The 21917-nt window shown below is 43.9% G+C and overlaps 1 protein-coding gene across 1 annotated transcript in view; it reads right to left on the bottom strand.

Moving 5' to 3' along the window:
* LOC138265368 (dehydrogenase/reductase SDR family member 4-like) overlaps positions 1-21917 on the bottom strand; it is a 146174-nt gene that overhangs the window by 64439 nt on the left and 59818 nt on the right. Inside the window, exons 4-5 of the mRNA XM_069213013.1 lie at positions 4277-4378; positions 1936-2006 (exon numbers count right to left, since the gene is read on the bottom strand). Of these exons, the coding sequence (XP_069069114.1) occupies positions 1936-2006; positions 4277-4378 (173 nt within the window). The remainder of the gene's footprint in view (positions 1-1935; positions 2007-4276; positions 4379-21917) is intronic.

The following is a 21917-nucleotide window of genomic DNA, read 5'->3' as shown; positions in this document are numbered from 1 at the left end:
GAGAGATTTTAAGGGACTGCCTGGCTTGTGACCACGTTAAGAATATTCCCTGGCTGATGTATATAAGAAAGGCGGCCCATGTTTTGGGGCGGCCTGACTTGTTTGACACTCCCGAGGGTCTGACTAGTCGGGATAAAAACTGGGTAAAGGACAACTTTTTGAGAATCCTGGGGGCCAAAAGAGAGGGGGAGGTTTTAGGGAAAAAAATCGGTCAGGGATTTTATTATGCTTAAGATGGGGCTTGGCCCTGAGCCCTATCTCTTAGAGATAAATGATGTGAGGGAAAGGTCTTTGATTACCCGATTTCGCCTTGGGGTTATTAGAAGTAATCTATGTTTCCCGCTAGGCCAGTATGGTGCTAAATCTATTAGACCATGTCCCTGTGACGGGGTGTCTTTGCAGACTCTGACCCATTTTACATTATTCTGTGCTTATAATGAACCTTTTAGGCGTTGTTCTTTATTCTCGCTGTTGAGGCCCAAGGGTTTTGTTCAATATCGCCCTGCTTTCTTGTGGCTGCGAATGGCTTCAGATGCATTGGTGTGGCGAGGGTTGAGATCTTTCCTGAGGGGAGCTATCGATTGGCGTAGTAATGTAGAGTACTTTTAAGAATTGTTTTTAATTCTTAATATTGATGTTTTAATTGTTTTTTTAAAATTGGACATTTTTATACAATGTTTCTCTTGCTAATTGATTTATGTATTGTTCTGTTTACTTATTTTTTATGGTTGCATTTTTTCATACCGAATAAAGAATACGATACTACTTTTTGCGTTGATTGACTATTGTTGATTTGCAGATATTGAATAATAAAGCTGATTAAACCTAAAAAAGTTATAACATTATAATGCCGCTGACAAGGAGAAAGGCGCATCACAGAGCATAGTAAAAGCATTTCAAACAATGAAAATAAACTATCTTTTCCTTCTATCTGTTTTTTTCTAAAATAAATACTGATCAGAAAAAATGAGATAATAATGGGAACATATATATTTTGTGGACCTGCGGGAAGGAAAAGAAAATATCACTGCATGTTTGTACACATTTTGTGGAATTGCATTATTATTATTTGACCTATAATTTTGCAACAAATAGCACACGTTTTGTGTGGTAGGTGTGACCATGTATTAGAAGAAATAAAACACCCTCTGCTGTACATTGTAAGAATATTGCAAGTCACCCCAAATTTCACTGACCTTACAAAGGTACTTGTCCTGTAGCCTTGCTCCTCTTTATGACTTGCAATGTCCTTATGAGGTATGACAGGTGCTACTTTATCTCATATATAACTTTCAAGATGTGGGGAGAGTAGTGTTCAACTCAGGAAAGAGCCAAGAGGATTGAACTGGTATAAGTGCATGTCAAAAATGTGTTTTTATTAGCTCCTGAAAGAATGGAAAGCTGCATGAGTTCCTATTTTTGTAGGGTAGGATTCTAAAGGTGGATGGTTTCTCCAGAGAACGACTGCTTCTTAGCTAGGGTTGTTTGAATTTTGCAGTCCTCCGCTGTAGAGTCCTTTATCCTTAAATCATTTTGTCCTCTAGTATATCCGGAGGCTATCCAAGTAAGCATGCATTGGGGTAATGTCATAGAATTTGTTCTTCAAAATCTCATACCCTTCCTCAAGAAATGATCAGTCAGAATTAAAATTGACTCTTACCACCTTTGTAACAATGCAGTTTGAAAATATCCTCCATCACTGAGCAACAACATTGTGAGATTACATTAACACCTTTTGGGCCTATTAAGAGGTTGGCTACTGGGATACTCCATCAAAAACATGGCACATGTTCTGCTATCATCTAACACATGAATTATAGCCTTTAGTACTTGTAAACCGAGGACAGGATAATTGCCCTCTTTGTATTCCACCCTCCAAACACTAAATGAGGCTCTTCAAGTCTTCATTTCCCAGCCAGCTCTTGTGTGTCTTACCCAGAATTCTGCATGTGAGGAAGGACCTCCTTCACCAACAGGAATGCAACAGTTACATTTGTGTGCAAAACCTGAAACCAAAAAGAAAAAAATGAAAGGAATAAAAATATAGATTTTGAATTGCTTTTTTGAGACAGGGTGGAAAGCCACATCTCTCCTCGAACTGGCTCTGTTTTGTAATGCTTTTTAGAGTATCATGTTTGTGTTTGTTCTGGTTATTTTACCACCATTGGTTTGATCTTAAAGTGCTCCTCTAAATGCAGTATGAAGCAATCAGTAGTTGGTGAAATAACTATTCAGTAGCATAATGTACACTGTTATTACCGCTTTTTGAGACATCATTTAAAATTAACAGGAGAATGATACTATAATCTGTTTATCTCCTGGTACTCCCAGTGCATTTCTCTGTAGTACTCTACATGTTTCATAAATGGTACAGAGCTGAAAAAATTAGCAGTAACTGGAATACCATACATTTATTCAGCTCCATTCCATTATCACCACTTTTCTGAGAGAGACGTATGCTTTAAGTCTGAATTGCTTTCGAGAGTTTAATGCTAAAGAGTTAACACCAATGAGACACTGATATTTGTACATAAAATGTATGAAGGGCCACTTGAAAATGTCAGTTCTAGCACTGGACAACATAATTGATAATGGATCTGGTTAGCATTGCACTTTCAACATATAATTGAATCCCTGAGGCTTTCTTCAATTGTCTTACATAAGGTTGAAATACACTCACTTAAGTGAATAGCTGTGAATAGTGAGAGAATTAAAGAGATCTAATTTGGTCATTGTCTACTGATGCTCAGATGCACTTCGATCCTGGATGATATCTGTGGCGCCCCATTTACCTATCTGTTCCTGAATGACTCTTTTTGTTGATAGAAGATGAAAAGTAAGCACATTATTGTCATTCCTCTGTAGTGCTTTTGATATGTGTGGGGTGCGCTACAGACCTTCTTGTTCCTTTTGCTAGCTAAGGCAATTAGATGGCCTTTATACCACTGGTTGGTTCCCATGTTTGAGCTAGTGAGAGGCTGAGAAGTGAGATTCTCTGATGATTGCTGGTGCTCGGAAGAGACTTTGTAATGTAATCATTTATTTGATGGTTTATTATAGCACTCTTTGTCCCAGTTTGGCAATAAGGTACTGACGCGCTAGGCTGAGTGGTGGCATCTAGGTGAACTAAAAAGCTTTCCAGTTTTGAAAAAGCCCTTTGTAGACGATTTGGGTTCTACCTGTGAGAAGCCCTGTTTTTGCAATGTTTTTTTGTCCTTTGCTATTGTGTGAAACTCTCAAATGCACTCTTTCACAATAATGATCCTAGAAAAGTGTGTGAGATACAACCTTCAGTGTCCCAATTTAGTGTTTGGTCTGATGCCTGTAGTCAATTGGATAAGGGTGTCTGGGTAGGCTGTGTACAAGATGTGCAAACATAGGCACATTTGTGTAGGTTGCGCTTTAAAGAGTGTTGTCTGCACCTAGGTCTATCTACTGGCAGATGACGCTCATTCAAATTGAATGCTTAGTGATGCTCAAATGTTGCAGTCATCTGGGATTCAAAAGGAAAGCACCTATCCTTTGGGATAAAGAGTGTAATCTGCAGTGATGTTCATATTGTGTTATTAATATAAAAAAGGTGTTACATTGTAACTTTTGAATGGTACATAGTACAAGGACCAATATTCATTATATACTTTTTTTCAACATACAATCAGGTTCTATGGTTAGTTTTACTCTAGCTGTACTTTTTCTAGTATTTGTGTAAGAAAGATTTTTTACAGAGCCTCCCAGTAATAAAAATCACTCTTTAGATGCTTCTTTAGGTCGTAGCAATTGTGGTACTCCACAGCTGGCATATCAAAGGGCCTTTAGTACACTGAAACCACACAAGGGGAAATTAGCTTCTGCAAGAGGTGACTGGGCAGCCAAAAGTCTCTAGTACTCAACAGGGAACTCCTTTGAAGTTTCAGATAGATCAGCGCAGTAAATAATGGTTTTGAAGTTGGGTTACATCTACTACACCAATAACCAAAAACGTGATCACCATTTTCTCCCTCATCACTTCATCATTAAAAAACCATTTTATTTATTATTCAAATTCCTGATAGATTTATTTATTAGTGAGGCATGTGAATTGAGAACACAGTCATTGATATAATTATATCAATATAACACACATTACTAACTCTTCCCAGAAATATAAATGCACTAGCACAGGAAGAATATACAAGTGCTTAAAAGACTGGTGAGCCTACTGAACTGCAGATATCACAATGAATCAAAGTGAGACTCTTAAAATGAGAATAACTTTAGAACTATACAGTCTTCTTACCTCATTCCACTCTTCTTCTGTGGTATCAAAGATGTTCTTGAGGTCGAGCCCCGCTGCTGCATTCGACAATAGATAGTCAATTCTCCCATATTTTTCTAAAGCCTTATCCAAAAACAAATTCAGCACATTAGAAAACCACAAGGTAGTCTCTGTGTCATTATATGTGATTGATTTGCATATGTAGGTCTACAGTACACAAAATGCCCCATAGCCACAAAAAACAGAGATGTATAACGTAGGTCCTGGACGGTAGGAACCATCACAAAACTTTAGAATATCCACCTAACGTACGTTTTCGTAACTGAAACCGAAATTAAACCCATTCGCATTTAGTGGTTATGCTCAAAATCTGGACACTGCTGATCTACAACATGGTTAAATGAATCTTTAGATACGTTTGCCACATATAGAATGTCAGTAATTCAGTTTCTAGGTGTGGCTTTAGCTCATACCTTTTGATTTTACCCAAAATATATATATAATACAGTAAAATATAGAGTTTTTTTTAATGAGTCCTCTTCATCCAGTAATCTGCTTGAGTGTCATTCACATTTTGCTTCTGTCCAACAATGGAGCATGGGCCAGCCTTCTTCAGTCATTGGTTCCTTTGTGAGAGCCAACACTGTGCCAAAATGAACGTCATAACACAGAGATAAAAATGGTCCCTTTCAGTGCCATCATCTTGTGGACCAATGTGTTTTTTTTTAACAATTTGTATTTGTTTTTATTAACAAACCTCCCAGGGGCTGAGGATGAACCCTGTGACACAAATTGAGCATAAATAATGTGAAGCTGCTCATTCAGCCTCACTCTTTGGGCTGTCAGTTGTTTGTGCTATCACTGTGATGATATGTTTTTTTTTTAATCCATTTGGGCATGCTTTTTGATGCCTGCCTACTCTTCTGACATCCATCTGTCACCTTCTTTAATTGCATTATTTTGTTTCTCTTTCCATGGTTTCCATTGGATTGGTCTCTAGTTTTTGTGATTATTGTGATCATTTAAGGTGTGGAAACACTCCACCCTGTGGTCAGCTTTGTTCTGTATGTTTATGACTTCACCTTTGTCAGCTGGTTTTATTATTATTTCCTCATCAGTTCACAGAGGGATTATTCAGTTGATTAAAGATTACAACATGGAGTATTGTCTTCACCTATTAAATGTTGACAGGAATTACTAAAACTAAAAAACAATCCAAATGGAAACATTTAAAAGATAGATAAACAACCTGATTGAAGTAGGTGAAACTAACAATTGAATATAGAAGATAGAAGCTGAATTTTTGAGGGACTAATTTTGTCACTCTAGAATTTTTCACACCTTTGAAAGTGAATCAGACCTGGACACCGGTACCCAGCAGACCAATACAATCCTGAATCAAATCAATCTTGAGTCATTATTTAAATTCAATACAACTCTATGGGAATCACCTTTGCTCTCAGCATTGCATGCTTCTATGAGGAAGCCTAAATACTGACTAACACCAACCCATTCAGAAAGCATTCTGGAAGAGGTCATCAATAATGTCCTTGTGACTTAGAGGGGCGACTTGCAAAGTGCAATGAATTTCCTGGAAGGGATTAATATGAAAAATGAAATCCAACAGTTCACCTACTCCATCACCATAGAGACATTAACCCTCCTTGTTGAAAACATTTTCCACATTTGACTCCCATCAAAGGACAACTGATAAGAATAACCTTTTGCAATTTTTCAGCTTGGCCTCAAGAGGAAAATCTGCTGGTCAGCCAATTCTTCAGACGTTTGCACAATTGTAGCCACCTCAAATACTTTAACCCCTTCGCTGCCAGGCCTTTTCCCCCTCCTGTGCCGGGCCTTTTTTTGCCTATTTGGGGCAGTTCGCGCTTAGGCCCTCATAACTTTTTGTCCACATAAGCTAACCAAGCCAAATTTGCGTCCTTTTTTTCCAACATCCTAGGGATTCTAGAGGTACCCAGACTTTGTGGGTTCCCTTGAAGGAGGCCAAGAAATTGGTAAAAATACAGTGAAAATTTCGTTTTTTTCAAAACAATTGGAAAAAGTGGCTGCAGAAAAAGGCTTGTGGTTTCTCCCCTGAAAAGGGCATCAACAAAGGGTTTGCGGTGCGAAACTCAGCAGCTTCCCAGCTTTCAGGAACAGGCAGACTTGAATCAGAAAACCCAATTTTTCAACACAATTTTGGCATTTTACTGGGGCATACCCCATTTTTGCAGTTTTTTGTGCTTTCAGCCTCCTTCCAGTCAGTGACAGAAATGGGCATGAAACCAATGCTGGATCCCAGAAACCTAAACATTTCTGAAAAGTAGACAAAATTCTGAATTCAGCAAGGGGTCATTTGTGTAGATCCTACAAGGGTTTCCTACAGAAAATAACAACTGAAAAAGAAAAATATTGAAATTGAGGTGAAAAAAACATAAATGTTTCTCTACGTTTTACTCTGTAACTTTTCCCTGCAATGTCAGATTATCGAAAGCAATATACCGTTACGTCTGCTGGACTCCTCTGGTTGCGGGGATATATAGGGCTTGTAGGTTCATCAAGAACCCAAGGAACCCAGAGCCAATAAATGAGCTGCACCCTGACGTGCGTTTTCAATCTATACCGGGTATAAAGCAATTCATTTGCTGAAATATAAAGAGTAAAAAATTGCTATCAAGAAAACCTTTGTATTTCCAAAAAGGGCACAAGATAAGGTGTTGAGGAGCAGTGGTTATTTGCACATATCTGAATTCCGGGGTGACCAAACTAGCATGTGAATTACAGGGCATTTCTCAAATAGATGTCTTTTTTACACACTCTCCTATATTTGGAAGGAAAAAATGTAGAGAAAGACAAGGGGCAATAACACTTGTTTTGCTAATCTATGTTCCCCCAAGTCTCCCGATAAAAAAGATACCTCACTTGTGTGGGTAGGCCTAGTGCCCGCAACAGGAAACGCCCCAAAGCGCAACGTGGACACATCCAAATTTTTGGAAGAAAACAGAGGTGTTTTTTGCGAAGTGCCTACCTGTAGATTTTGGCCTCTAGCTCAGCCGGCACCTATGGAAACCTACCAAACCTGTGCATTTCTGAAAACTAGAGACCTAGGGGAATCCAAGGAGGGGTGACTTGCGGGGCTCGGACCAGGTTCTGTTACCCAGAATCCTTTGCAAACCTCAAAATTTGGCTAAAAAAACACATGTCCCTCACATTTCTGTGGCAGAAAGTTCTGGAATCTGAGAGGAGCTACAAATTTCCTTCCACCCAGCGTTCCCCCAAGTCTCCCGATAAAAATGATACCTCACTTGCGTGGGTAGGCCTAGCGCCGGCAACAGGAAACACCCCAAAGCGCAACGTGGACACATCCTAAATTTTGGAAAAAAACAGAGGTGTTTTTTGCGAAGTGCCTACCTGTAGATTTTGGCCTCTAGCTCAGCCGGCACCTAGGGAAACCTACCAAACCTGTGCATTTCTGAAAACTAGAGACCTAGGGGAATCCAAGGAGGGGTGACTTGCGGGGCTCGGACCAGGTTCTGTTACCCAGAATCCTTTGCAAACCTCAAAATTTGGCTAAAAAAACACATGTCCCTCACATTTTTGTGGCAGAAAGTTCTGGAATCTGAGAGGAGCTACAAATTTCCTTCCGCCCAGCGTTCCCCCAAGTCTCCCGATAAAAATGATTCCCCACTTGCGTGGGTAGGCCTAGCGCCGGCGACAGGAAACACCCCAAAGCGCAACGTGGACACATCCTAAATTTTGGAAAAAAACAGAGGTGTTTTTTGCGAAGTTCCTACCTGTAGATTTTGGCCTCTAGCTCAGCCCGCACCTAGGGAAACCTACCAAACCTGTGCATTTCTGAAAACTAGAGACCTAGGGGAATCTAAGGAGGGGTGACTTGCGGGGCTCGGACCAGGTTCTGTTACCCAGAATCCTTTGCAAACCTCAAAATTTGGCTAAAAAAACACATGTCCCTCACATTTCTGTGGCAGAAAGTTCTGGAATCTGAGAGGAGCTACAAATTTCCTTCCACCCAGCGTTCCCCCAAGTCTCCCGATAAAAATGACACCTCACTTGCGTAGGTAGGCCTAGCGCCGGCGACAGGAAACACCCCAAAGCGCAACGTGGACACATCCTAAATTTTGGAAAAAAACAGAGGTGTTTTTTGCGAAGTGCCTACCTGTAGATTTTGGCCTCTAGCTCAGCCGGCACCTAGGGAAACCTACCAAACCTGTGCCTTTCTGAAAACTAGAGACCTAGGGGAATCCAAGGAGGGGTGACTTGCGGGGCTCGGACCAGGTTCTGTTACCCAGAATCCTTTGCAAACCTCAAAATTTGGCTAAAAAAACACATGTCCCTCACATTTCTGTGGCAGAAAGTTCTGGAATCTGAGAGGAGCTACAAATTTCCTTCCACCCAGCGTTCCCCCAAGTCTCCCGATAAAAATGATACCTCACTTGCGTGGGTAGGCCTAGCGCCGGCGACAGGAAACACCCCAAAGCGCAACGTGGACACATCCTAAATTTTGGAAAAAAACAGAGGTGTTTTTTGCGAAGTGCCTACCTGTAGATTTTGGCATCTAGCTCAGCCGGCACCTAGGGAAACCTACTAAACCTGTGCATTTCTGAAAACTAGAGACCTAGGGGAATCCAAGGAGGGGTGACTTGCGGGGCTCGGACCAGGTTCTATTACCCAGAATCCTTTGCAAACCTCAAAATTTGGCTAAAAAAACACATGTCCCTCACATTTTTGTGGCAGAAAGTTCTGGAATCTGAGAGGAGCTACAAATTTCCTTCCACCCAGCGTTCCCCCAAGTCTCCCGATAAAAATGATACCTCACTTGCGTGGGTCGGCCTAGCGCCGGAGACAGGAAACACCCCAAAGCACAACGTGGACACATCCTAAATTTGGGAAAAAAACAGAGGTGTTTTTTGCGAAGTGCCTACCTGTAGATTTTGGCCTCTAACTCAGCCGGCACCTAGGGAAACCTACCAAACCTGTGCATTTCTGAAAACTAGAGAACTAGGGGAATCCAAGGAGGGGTGACTTGCGGGGCTCGGACCAGGTTCTGTTACCCAGAATCCTTTGCAAACCTCAAAATTTGGCTAAAAAAACAGATGTCCCTCACATTTCTGTGGCAGAAAGTTCTGGAATCTGAGAGGAGCTACAAATTTCCTTCCACCCAGCGTTCCCCCAAGTCTCCCGATAAAAATGATACCTCACTTGCGTGGGTAGGCCTAGCGCTGGCGACAGGAAACACCCCAAAGCGCAACGTGGACACATCCTAAATTTTGGAAAAAAACAGAGGTGTTTTTTGCGAAGTGCCTACCTGTAGACTTTGTCCTCTAGCTCAGCCGGCACCTAGGGAAACCTACCAAACCTGTGCATTTCTGAAAACTAGAGACCTAGGGGAATCCAAGGAGGGGTGACTTGCGGGGCTCGGACCAGGTTCTGTTACCCAGAATCCTTTGCAAACCTCAAAATTTGGCTAAAAAAACACATGTCCCTCACATTTTTGTGGCAGAAAGTTCTGGAATCTGAGAGGAGCTACAAATTTCCTTCCACCCAGCGTTCCCCCACGTCTCCCGATAAAAATGATACCTCACTTGTGTGGGTAGGCCTAGCGCCCGCAACAGGAAACACCCCAAAGCGCAACGTGGACACATCACAGAAAACAGACCTGTTTTTAGCAAAGTGCCTACCTGTAGATTTTGGCCTGTAGCTCAGCCGCCACCTAGGGAAACCTACCAAACCTGTGCATTTCTGAAAACTAGAGACCTAGGGGAATCCAAGATGGGGTGATTTGCGGGGCTCTGACCAGGTTCTGTTACCCAGAATTCTTTGCAAACATCAAAATCTGGCTAAAAAACACTTTTTCCTCTCATTTCGGTGACAGAAAGTTCTGGAATCTGAGAGGAGCCACAAATTTCCTTCCACCCAGCGTTCCCCTAAGTCTCTCCATAAAAATGGTACCTCACTTGTGTGGGTAGGCCTAGCGCCCACAAAAGGAAATGGCCCAAAACACAACATATTTTTTCACAGAAAACAGAGGTGTTTTTTGCAAAGTGCCTACCTGTGGATTTTGGCCTCTAGCTCAGCTGGCCCCGGGGGGGGAAATGCCCTCAAATAAATTTGACCCCCCACCCCCCCAAACCCCCCCTGCCCAGGTGCGACCCTTGCCTACGGGGTCGCTACCCCTGCGTGACATTGGCGGCAAAAATCAAATTCCCGGTGCCTAGTGGTTTCCGCCCCCTTGGGGCAGATTGACCTAAAATCGACCAATCTGCCCCCAAGGGGGGCAGAAATGGTCTAAACACAGTTTGCCCCCCAGGGGAGCGACCCTTGCCTGATGGGTCGCTCCCCATCTCTAAAAAAACAAACATACAAAAAAAAAAAACACACAAAAAAAATTTGCCCTGGCGCCTAGAGTTTTCTGCCCCCCCCTGGTGGCAGATCGGCCTAATAATAGGCCGATGAAATGGCCTAAAATAAATTTGCCCCCCGAACATCCAACCCCCGCCCCCGGAGCGACCCTTGCCTATGGGGTCGCTCCCCCTGCGTGACATTGGCGCCAAAAAACAAATCCCCGGTGCCTAGTGGTTTCTGCCCCCTTGGGGCAGATTGACCTAAAATCTACCAATCTGCCCCCAAGGGGGGCAGAAATGGTCTAAACACAATTTGCCCCCCAGGGGAGCGACCCTTGCCTGATGGGTCGCTCCCCATCTCTAAAAAAAACCAAACAAACAAAAAAGAAAAACACACAAAAAAAATTTGCCCTGGCGCCTAGAGGTTTCTGCCCCCAGGGGGGGCAGAAATGGCCTAAAATAAATTTGCCCCCGGAACACCCACTCCCCCCCCCCGGAGGGACCCTTGCCTACGGGGTCGCTCCCCCTGCGTGACATTGGCGCCAAAAAACAAATCCCCGGTGCCTAGTGGTTTCTGCCCCCTTGGGGCAGATTGACCTAAAATCTACCAATCTGCCCCCAAGGGGGCAGAAATGGTCTAAACACAATTTGCCCCCCAGGGGAGCGACCCTTGCCTGATGGGTCGCTCCCCATCTCTAAAAAAAACCAAACAAACAAAAAAAAAACACAAAAAAAAAATTTGCCCTGGCAACAAGAGGTTTCTGCCCCCCCTGGGGGCAGATCGGCCTAATAATAGGCCGATCTGCCCCCAGGGGGGGCAGAAATGGCCTAAAATAAATTTGCCCCCCGAACACCCACTCCCCCCCCCCCGGAGGGACCCTTGCCTACGGGGTCGCTCCCCCTGCGTGACATTGGCGCCAAAAAACAAATCCCCGGTGCCTAGTGGTTTCTGCCCCCTTGGGGCAGATTGACCTAAAATCTACCAATCTGCCCCCAAGGGGGGCAGAAATGGTCTAAACACAATTTGCCCCCCAGGGGAGCGACCCTTGCCTGATGGGTCGCTCCCCATCTCTAAAAAAAACCAAACAAACAAAAAAAAAAAAAAAAAAAAATTTGCCCTGGCAACAAGAGGTTTCTGCCCCCCCTGGGGGCAGATCGGCCTAATAATAGGCCGATCTGCCCCCAGGGGGGGCAGAAATGGCCTAAAATAAATTTGCCCCCCGAACACCCACTCCCCCCCCCGGAGGGACCATTGCCTACGGGGTCGCTCCCCCTGCGTGACATTGGCGCCAAAAAACAAATCCCCGGTGCCTAGTGGTTTCTGCCCCCTTGGGGCAGATTGACCTAAAATTGACCAATCTGCCCCCAAGGGGGGCAGAAATGGGCTAAACACAATTTGCCCCACAGGGGAGCGACCCTTGCCTGATGGGTCGCTCCCCTTCTCTAAAAAAAACACAAAACCAATAAAAAAAACACAAAAAAAAAATTTGCCCTGGCGCCTAGAGGTTTCTGCCCCCCCTGGGGGTAGACCGGCCTAATACCAATAGGCCGATCTGCCCCCAGGGGGGGCAGAGATGGCCTAAAATAATTTTGACCCCCCCCACCCCTACCCCCCCCCGGGGAGCGACCCTTGACCTCAAGGTCGCTCCCCTTGTGTGACGGCGCAAAAAAAAGATCCCTGGTGCCTAGTGGTTTCTGCCCCCCTTGGGGGCAGATTGACCTAAAATCGGCCGATCTGCCCCCAAAGCGGGCAGAAATGGCCTAAATACATTTTGCCCCTCCAGGGGAGCGACCCTTGTCCAAGGGGGTCGCTCCCCATCTGTAAAACAGAAAAACAAAAAAATCCCTGGTGCCTAGTGGTTTCTGCCCCCCTTGGGGGCAGATCAGCCGAATCAAAATAGGCTGATCTACCCCCCCCAGGGGGGCAGAAATGGCCTAAAATAATCCCCCCCCCACCCCCCCCAGGGAGCGACCCTTGCCTAAGGGGTCGCTCCCCTTGCGTGAAATTCACGCAAAAAAAAAAAACTCCCTGGTGTCTAATGGTTTCTGCCCCCCTTGGGGGCAGATTGGCCTCATCATTAAATATAATTTGCCCCCTAGGGGAGCGACCCTTGCCTAAGGGGTCGCTCCACACCTAAAAAAAAAAAGAAAACATAACAAAAAGAAAAAAAAAAAAAAAGATCCCTGGTGCCTAGAGGTTTCTGCCCCCCCTGGGGGCAGATCGGCCTAATAATAGGCCGATCTGTCCCCAGGGGGGGCAGAAAAGGCCTTCCCAAAAAATTGCCCCCCCTGGGAGCGACCCTTGCCAAAGGGGTCGCTTTGTTGCGTGACATACGCGCGCAAAAACAAACTCCCTGGTGTCTAATGGTTTCTGCCCCCCTTGGGGGCAGATTGGCCTTATCAAAATAGGCCAATCTGCCCTCAAGGGGGGCAGAAATGGCCTAAATATATATTGCCCCGTAGGGGAGCCACCCTTGCCTAAGGGATCGCTCCCCACCTAAAAAAAAAGAAATCATCACAAAAAAAAAAAAAAAGGTCCCTGGTGCCTAGAGGGGGGCAGAAAAGGCCTTCCTAAAAAAAATGCCCCCCTGGGAGCGACCCTTGCCCAAGGGGTCGCTCCCTTTTGCCAATTTCAAGGGAAAAAAAAAAAATCCCTGGTGTCTAGTGGGTTTCAAAAGCCGGATTGCAAGCAATCCGGCTTTTGAAACATGTGAGAGACTTCAAAGGGAAGGAAATACATTTCCTTCCCTTTGAAGCCTCTCGGGGCCTCCCCCATGGGATTGAAAAAGAAATGCAAAAGCATTTCTTTTTCAATCGCGCTGGAAGCTCTGCTTCCAGCGCGATGGGGGAGACCCTGTGACTAATCAGCGCGCGCTCGCGCGCTGACGTCACAGGGGGGGTTGGGGGGGGTCGGGGGTGGGAGGGGAAGGGCTTCCCCTTCCATCCCTGACTTGGGGGGGTGGGGGGGAACCCCTCAGAGGGAGCGAGAGCGCTCCCTCTGGGCTCTGTGCACAGGACGTAATGGTTACGTCCTGGGCACAGCAGCACTGTGCCTCAGGACGTAACCATTACGTCCTGGGCACAGAAGGGGTTAATAAGCAAGCAGAGCTTCATAGCCAGAAATTGAAACAATGAAACAACCCCAAAAATAGAATTTAAAAAATCCCTTAACAGAACCAGAAATAAGAAAATGAATGCCTTTATTGAATACACATGCAGATTGTGTTCGGTCAGGATTAAACCAGCAACATTTTAACTTATGCCAGAATGCAACACGTGATTCAGCCACTAAAACTGCAAATCCAGTGTGTTACAGCAATGTTCCTCCACAGGGACGGACCACAGGCCGCTGCAGAACTTGTGTTCAGGGGGTTAGGCAGTCCTTTAGGGGTCCCCAATCTGTCCAAGGCAATGAACATCTGTGCTATATGGGAGACTTAGTGGCCCCTCAACACATTCTGCAGTGGGACCCCGTCATTTTGCGGTATGCCACTGTTCCTAAAAGTAACACGTTGGACTCTGAGGATTCGGGGGCTGATTTATCATTTTTTCATGCAGCGCAGCTTAATGCAGCAAGACAACTTGTTGTGCTGCCCTGAATGAAAGGGAGGGGCTAGGAATGCATCATATTTATTAAGGTATTGCACATTCCTGTTCTCTGGCTGCTCTGATGCACAATCGGCTGCCTAGGGCCCATGCAGGCACCCCTGTGCCATGGTACATTGCAGGCAAGATTGTTTTTGTGCAAGAAGAGACACCCTCCCTCCCCTGGGAAGGCATTGCATAGTGATATATTCTCAAGTTTACCAGCACTGAAAAATCTGGGAATGCAACAAAATTAATGCTTGGATGTGTGGGAAGATAGTGAAGTCTTTACAACATGTGGGGAAGTATTTAATGTAGAGTGAGATATTTATTATCTGTGGTAGATACCTCCAATACCAAGTTCAAAAGAAACATGGAGTTTTAAAAGGGCAATGGTGCATAACAAATACAATTGTTTTTTCAACATGTCAAATTCTGCTGGTTTACCTACCACAATATAACAGGGAAGAACTGCAAGTGGGTGATTATTATCAGACTGCTTATAATTCAGACACCAGTGCACAGGTTTCAGAATTTAAGGACAGATTTATATATCGGCAGGTGGTGGATGAAATCATTAAACTGTTTGGAGTCCAAGTCCAACATGCCCCTCTCAATAGGAAAATGGAAATGTGGCAAAGGATGGTCAACAGAGGGAATGCTGTAAACACCGCCTTGTGCACAAAGGAGGATATTAGGAAGAATCACCTGAGGGGAAAGACGCGTTCCCTAGCCTGCAGGCAACACATGGTGTCCCAGAAGATACATGTTGGTCCTTCCCGTGCCCATACAACTCTTTCTGTGGGAAGAGTCTTGGCCATCCTGCATCCTGGGGGCTTGAGATGAATAGCTGAGCCAGTGGAGTGTGTTCAGTTACACCACAATAGCTGTCAGTAAACTTCAATCTTCTGTATGCTCACATTTCAGCTTTACCCATCGTGTTGTCCATCCAGTTTCCCTACATGTAACACCCAAAGTATGAGAGATATTAGATTGTCAATGTGTATTGTCCTTAATAACATCACATGTATCAATCTGCATTACCTGCCGAATGTTGGAATGGGCTCTGTAAGTGTATTACTAGTAAAATATCATCCCAGGGCCAATGTTATGTGTCAATAGGTAAATGTATGGTTCAACCTAACTGCAGTGTGGCAACAGGTATGTAAGACTAACCATTTGTCATGTGTTGGTGTGTAGAGAGAGTGACAGGACTTCAACTACTATGAGGCCCTGTTTCTGTAACTCAAAACAAGAAGCCATTGTGCTCTTGCCCATATTTACTTGTTTCCCATGTCACATCGGATGTTCACTCATCAAGGAGTTTACCATTTGTGTGGGAGTTCAAAAGTCATATGATTACAGCTACCATGAGGCCTTGTTTCTGTAACTCAAAACAAGACAGCAATTTGCTATTGCCATTGTCACTTGTTTCTCATTTGTCACAAGTTATGTTTATTCATCATAGAGTTTACCATTTGCCTAGTGTTGGGAGTTAGAAAGAGACATGACAACAACAACCATGAGGCGCAGTTTCTGTAACTGAAAACAAGACCACTGTTCTCTTGCCCATATTCACTTGTTTGCCACATCACAATTGAGGTTCACCAATCATGGACTGACCAATCTATGTATCATGCTTAATTAAGAGACGTGTCTACCTACCTAGCTTGATGTTGTACTGGTATCCACAAATGAAACTATTGATGGCATGAATGACACCTTACCAAGTGTATACATCAATTATTTGTAAGACATTAAGCTGCTTCAACCGATTGGAAGTGGCAGGTAACCCACTGACTCTGCATTGCTCACATGATGACTACAGCTACATATACAACCAAGTTCACCTGTGTTCACCTGTACCATACACTACTAGGCCTTGTAATGGTCAAATACACATTCCGTCTCCACTGTATCAGTTAAACTGCTTGTTAGAGGTCATGTTCATTCCTTAATTTAAAATGCAACTTATCAGCACATCTAATGAGCTGCTCAATTCTAATACAGTTTTTGCAACCTCTACAAATGTCTTGTCGACAACTTAAATACCATGGAAACATATCACAATAGGAAACCCTACTTTAAAATGTTCCTAGGACTCTACCTACTGTGACACAAAATATTTGGATGTAGATTCCACACTTCCACCAATAAAAATGTATTCTATTTCAGAACAGGTAAATCTGGCAAAGCACTCAGGCAGAGACTATCCACCAAACAGACTTTGGATCCAACCCCGGATGAAGCCCTCAGGAATGGCAACAATCCTGGGCATGTGGACGTGGATGATGGACCTAGCACATCTGTTCAGCCTGGCCAGACAGCAACAGTGAGTCTCACTGTGCCCACCCCAACACCTCCCACCCCAGCTGCAGCAGCATCTCAGCCAACAACATTCCCTCAACTTGTATACCTAGGACAGCTAGTACAATCATGTGCCCCCAGTCATGGATACTGAAGTGAAAATCACCAGTCCTAACACATAGGGGCCAGGACCCAGTTGGAGAGGGCATCCTGAGCCAAGGGCACAATTTGTGGGGTAGGGTCCGTGGGAGGGATGCTTTGGGCCAGCAGAGTGTGGCCACTGGGACCACCGATGACCAGGACACCATCAGCCAAGTCTTGGTGGAGTTCAAGGCGTTATGGGTCAAGTAGGAACCAAACTCCTGGAGATAAAGCATCTGTAGAGGGGCATGTACCAACAGATGGAGGCCCTAACTCCATCATGGCACCCCAACACGGGTGCTGATGGACATCCATACAACCCTGAGCAGGGCTTTTCCACCACCATCTACTTCTTCTTGTAATGCAACTACATCAAGCCCATCTACATCTGCAGCAGCACAGGAAGGGAGGCCCTGCCAGTGATAGAAACACTATGAGACACCCTGCCTCTAAAGCAGCTGAACCCACCCCCAACCCTCGTAAGCAATGACATCCATGTAAATGTCTAGGAGGTGTGGATGGCAAGTCACCCACTACTGTCAGGTTCAAACCTCAACCTTAATTTCCTCCTTTGTGTGTCACACATTCACTCCGAGGACTTTTCTCTTTCTGTTGTGAGGAGTAATCTGGACTTTGGTTTTCAGATTATTTGGCATCTACATCTATGGTTTCATTCACCATGACTGACTACTTCACTTTTCTTTTATGTTTGTGTTTGCACCAAGTATGTCTTCACCTTAACGACTTTAATAAATTCACAAGTCACAAGCTCACTGTCCGCTGTAGTAAATTTCACATTTAGCAATGAAGATATCATATACCATGTGAACTATACAATGACAAAATGAGCTACTTGTATGAGCATGGATATGTTCCATGTACACAATGTTTAGCTCTGAATCACAACCATGCCACACCAACACATACATACAGGTGTTTTGTCTAAGAACATTTTATTACATTGTTCAAATCAGAGGCTGGCAAGATGTCAGAAACATAACAAATGATGCATGATTGAATCATACTGTGTAAGTGATCAGAACTACAGGTACACACCTCCAGAACATGGAAGGAAGGGATATAACAGACATTATCCTGTAGAATAGGCAAACATGAAATTGGTTGATGTCATCAGCTGGAGTCATATCGCTTACCTCGCAAAAGTAACTTAACATTATATAATGCAAGACTCTGACTGGCGGCAGTACAACATTTTCTGATTACAGGGTCATTACTATCCAGTTCTTCTGCATCTGGTGGTATGACACAAATAAATGTCAGCGATGTGCCACAGGCACTTTGGCCTACAGTGCTGAAACTTACCAACAGCTACAGTTCACACAAAAAGAGTGTTTAGCCAATGTGAAGGGAAACTAACAAGATTTTGGCCTACAGCTACATATTGTCTGACCACATAATGACTTACAGGATGCATGAGGGCCACCACATGACAGGAACAAATCCATTAGAGTCTCCTTAGCGTCCTATCACTGTGCAAGCTGTTTTGGCATAGGTCTTGTACACCCAAAGTCTATGACATACATTCCCAGGAACAATCCTTGTCTACTTTGTATGTCCCAACAGCATCGTGTACCTGCTAAAGTCACAACTCTGATATGTCCAAATGAAGATTACACGGTGAAGATACCTAAACAAACACAAAAACAAAGAATTTAGATATGAAACCATATAGCAAGCATCTGGAGAATGCATTCAATGACATAAATCTGACATAAACAAAGCAACATTAACAAAATGAGAATGTGTCAAAACCTTCCTCACCAAACACCATTTGCCAGATGTTGCCAGAGCTTCAGCTTCCTTACATCTTCAACAAACATACTGCTCACATCATCACAACGAGTTCATTGTATAGTCAGTCATGACATCTCATGACATACACTCATGAGAAAAAGCTGTTGATGAGATTTCATCACAAGTTCTTCTTCTTCACCGCTATCACCATAATTTGGCATTTCAAGATTTTCACCTGATGGCACCTCAGACTATCCCTCCTCTGAGTTGTAAGGGATGTTCCATCGCACGGTGATGTTGACGAGCATACAGCAGGCCATGTCGATTTGACACACCTTCCCAGGTGAGTATAGGAGGGCTCCCCCAGTCTTGTCCAGACAGCAAAATCTGGCCTGCAGGAGCCCAAAAGCCTGCTCCATTGGCCACTGTGCTCTTTCATGGGCCTCACACAAGCGGATTTCCCCTGGCAGTATTAACAACCAGAACGGTTGGGATATGCTGAGTCTCCTGTTTTGTAATGAGACATAAGTGCTACAATGAGTCACACACTGCCTTATTATTGCACCTGACAATGCACATACAAAGTTAGGACAGATGTTACTAACCAACAATCCAGGCTCTCTCTGTCTGCAGTTCTGACATTAGCTGGGGTATGGTGCTGTTCACTATTACAAAGGAATCATGGGCTCAACCTGAGAACCAGACACAGATGTTTCAAATGTACAAATCTGGCAAGCAGACAACTTGCACGTTGAATCAAAGTGCTTCCTGTTTCGAAATACTTATTCACTGGCATGCAGTGGTACTAATGCAATGTGGATGCCATCTATAACCCCCACCACATATGGGAGGTCACCAAATCCAACAACCTTAACATTGGCTAAATCCTCACATCTGGGAAACCTGATTATAGCTGTCAATATATTTTATCACTGCTGATAGCACATCTTTTAATACACCACTGAACATAGGTTGTGTTATACCATCAGATATAGTCACTGTATATTGAAAGGATCCTGTGGCCAGAAAGTGAAATACTGGCATGAGTCTCGCAATATGTGGCATACATTTTGGATTTGTGTTTTGAGGCATGAGATCAGGCTCCAACTGATGATAAATCTTGTATTGCTTGCCTACTCAGACAAAAAGTCTTTATAGCATCCCTTTCTTCCATGGTCTCAAGGTCTGGAAATGGACGGTACACTGGAAGTTGTCATCTCCTCCCTCACCCAGAGAACCTATGTATGGAATCAAATAGATTGGAGCATTATTGCAATATACATGAGGAGTAGCCCAAACGTTAGGTGACAAAACATTAACTGCTGAAAAATCATTACACATTTCACTGGATAATTTTCTGCTACCCAAAATCCAGCTATACTGCCCATTGTTGTCTACCCTTGCCTACAACATATATGTGCACATCATACACTTAAATGTTTCTCATGTGCACCTTGATATTGAAAAGTAAGTTTTGTCCTCCCAAAAGACCGTCACTGGCAGTGTACAGTGCATCACGCTTATATGACATTTATAACCAGTAATGCACTACACTAATGATTGTGTAGAAGAAATTACAGATCAGTGCAATAGTATATATGCAAACATGTTACAACACATTTATAGTGGTTGTGACACATTTACCAGTCACCAATATTGTAGTTTTAACTGCTAAAACAGGTTTGCCTGACCTCATATATTGAATTTTTGGAAGCAGCCGTCACCGGTGGAAGTCGACCACACAGTGGACAGTTTCATCCACGGCGGACACAGACATAGGCTGAAGTTTTTGACTGTGACAGTTGCTTTCCCAATGATTGTGTAAGTCTATGCTGATGACCGAGTATGTGGCATACATGTACGCCATGGTTTGAAAAATAACTCACTTGCCTCCTGACCCTGCTGCCATCAACACCTCTGCCACTTAAGCTGCTGTCTACTTCCTCTAGGAGTCAGTCATTCCAGGCCAAGCAGGTGAGAGGATTCCTGCCTTTTCACCAGAGGCACTAGAGAAATTGTTGAAGAGGTCCTTCCCCTGTATGGTCAGCTCTATGGCTCACCAGAGGAGCAGCTAACTATCTCATTTCCATATTTGACTCTCTTCAATACCATGTTTTCCTTTCTTACAGGCTACAATATGCCCCTGAGTCACATAGAGTTTGCTTGATGACTGTAGTTTCATTTTGTGGTCCATACGTAGGATCTACATTGATTGTGATGCCCTGCACTTTGTGTATTTCAAGTGTGTGATGTATGATAATCCATAGATCCTCCTTCTGTTGCCTTCATACAACTATGCAAGTAACCTTTTCAGGGTAACAATGATAGATTTGATGACCAGATGATGTAAAATGAGAAAATAAATGGATTTGCATTACAGCATGAGCTGTGTATGTATACTGTTAGAAGCAGTTGAGGGGGATGTTAGCAATGTGTACAGTCCCATATATCACTCAGCCCAGCCCAGGCATTGGTAAACTGTTGTCTGAGAGCTTGCTAAACCTCACTGACCCCTTCAAGGTGCCTCACAACCTTGAGCTAACATATAGGGTGGCCACAAGATGTACTGTTATGTATTGAAGTGATGGAAATGTGATTTTCATATTGGTCTACTATGCTCAGCCTGCAGAGATCAAGGCCTGACAAAGAGTTTTGCCCATTTTGGGCCCTAGGCCAGGTTGGGGCAGAGTTACTGTGGCAATGCAACTGATGCAAAAGGTAATCTCCCTGTAGACCTGCAAATCCTTGGATGTTCCCAAAACGGGTCTTCTGAACCAATAGTAGCCCTGAATGCTTTTACACAGACAACATCTGGATTGGTGACTTAGGTAAACCCCTTACCTGGTACATCTTTCCATTGACCCACAATGTCAATTTGGACATTTATTACAGGCAGGCCCCTTACTCACACAGGTCTGTTGTCACTTTTCCATAAGTCATGTTTGCACTGTACAGGCCTATTACACAAGTTACAAACATACAGTGCAGATAGTTGGTTAATTCTGGAGAGATCATTGCATTTGAATCACAAGTTTTGTTATATTCAACCAATCAAACCAAATATACTTTGCTATTTGTTGACTGTCATCTTGGTAGGCGTGCCACATATGGTAAACGGTGTGTCATGTGACACCAATAGATAGCACACAAACTCTCAGATATAGTGTGAGCTTACATTAGGTCCATACATCCATAGATAGGAAGCTCTCAGTGACACCCATACTAGCCCATTCATTGTCACCTAAGTCTTAGAGTGTAGTCTATTCTATGGTAGTAGCCTGTGTGGACCATATGCAGCAAGTCAATTTGCCTGGATGTAAAGGCATCTGTACAGGCGTGCAAAAGTAGTTTACTCTTACGATGGTGTGTTCGGTTTAACAGTGGCTCATATCCTATGACGTTGAATAGCCCTGGGCTACATGATGTTAGTGGTCTGGCTTAGTCACCAGATGACTACAAAAGTGTGTAATTATCTCCCTGTACTTATCAGCATGTTTGATTTACACATGTAC

This window comes from Pleurodeles waltl, chromosome 11 (assembly GCF_031143425.1).
Source record: "Pleurodeles waltl isolate 20211129_DDA chromosome 11, aPleWal1.hap1.20221129, whole genome shotgun sequence".
Classification (NCBI taxonomy): Eukaryota; Metazoa; Chordata; class Amphibia; order Caudata; family Salamandridae; genus Pleurodeles; species Pleurodeles waltl.
This window is presented reverse-complemented; position numbering and strand designations above follow the sequence as displayed.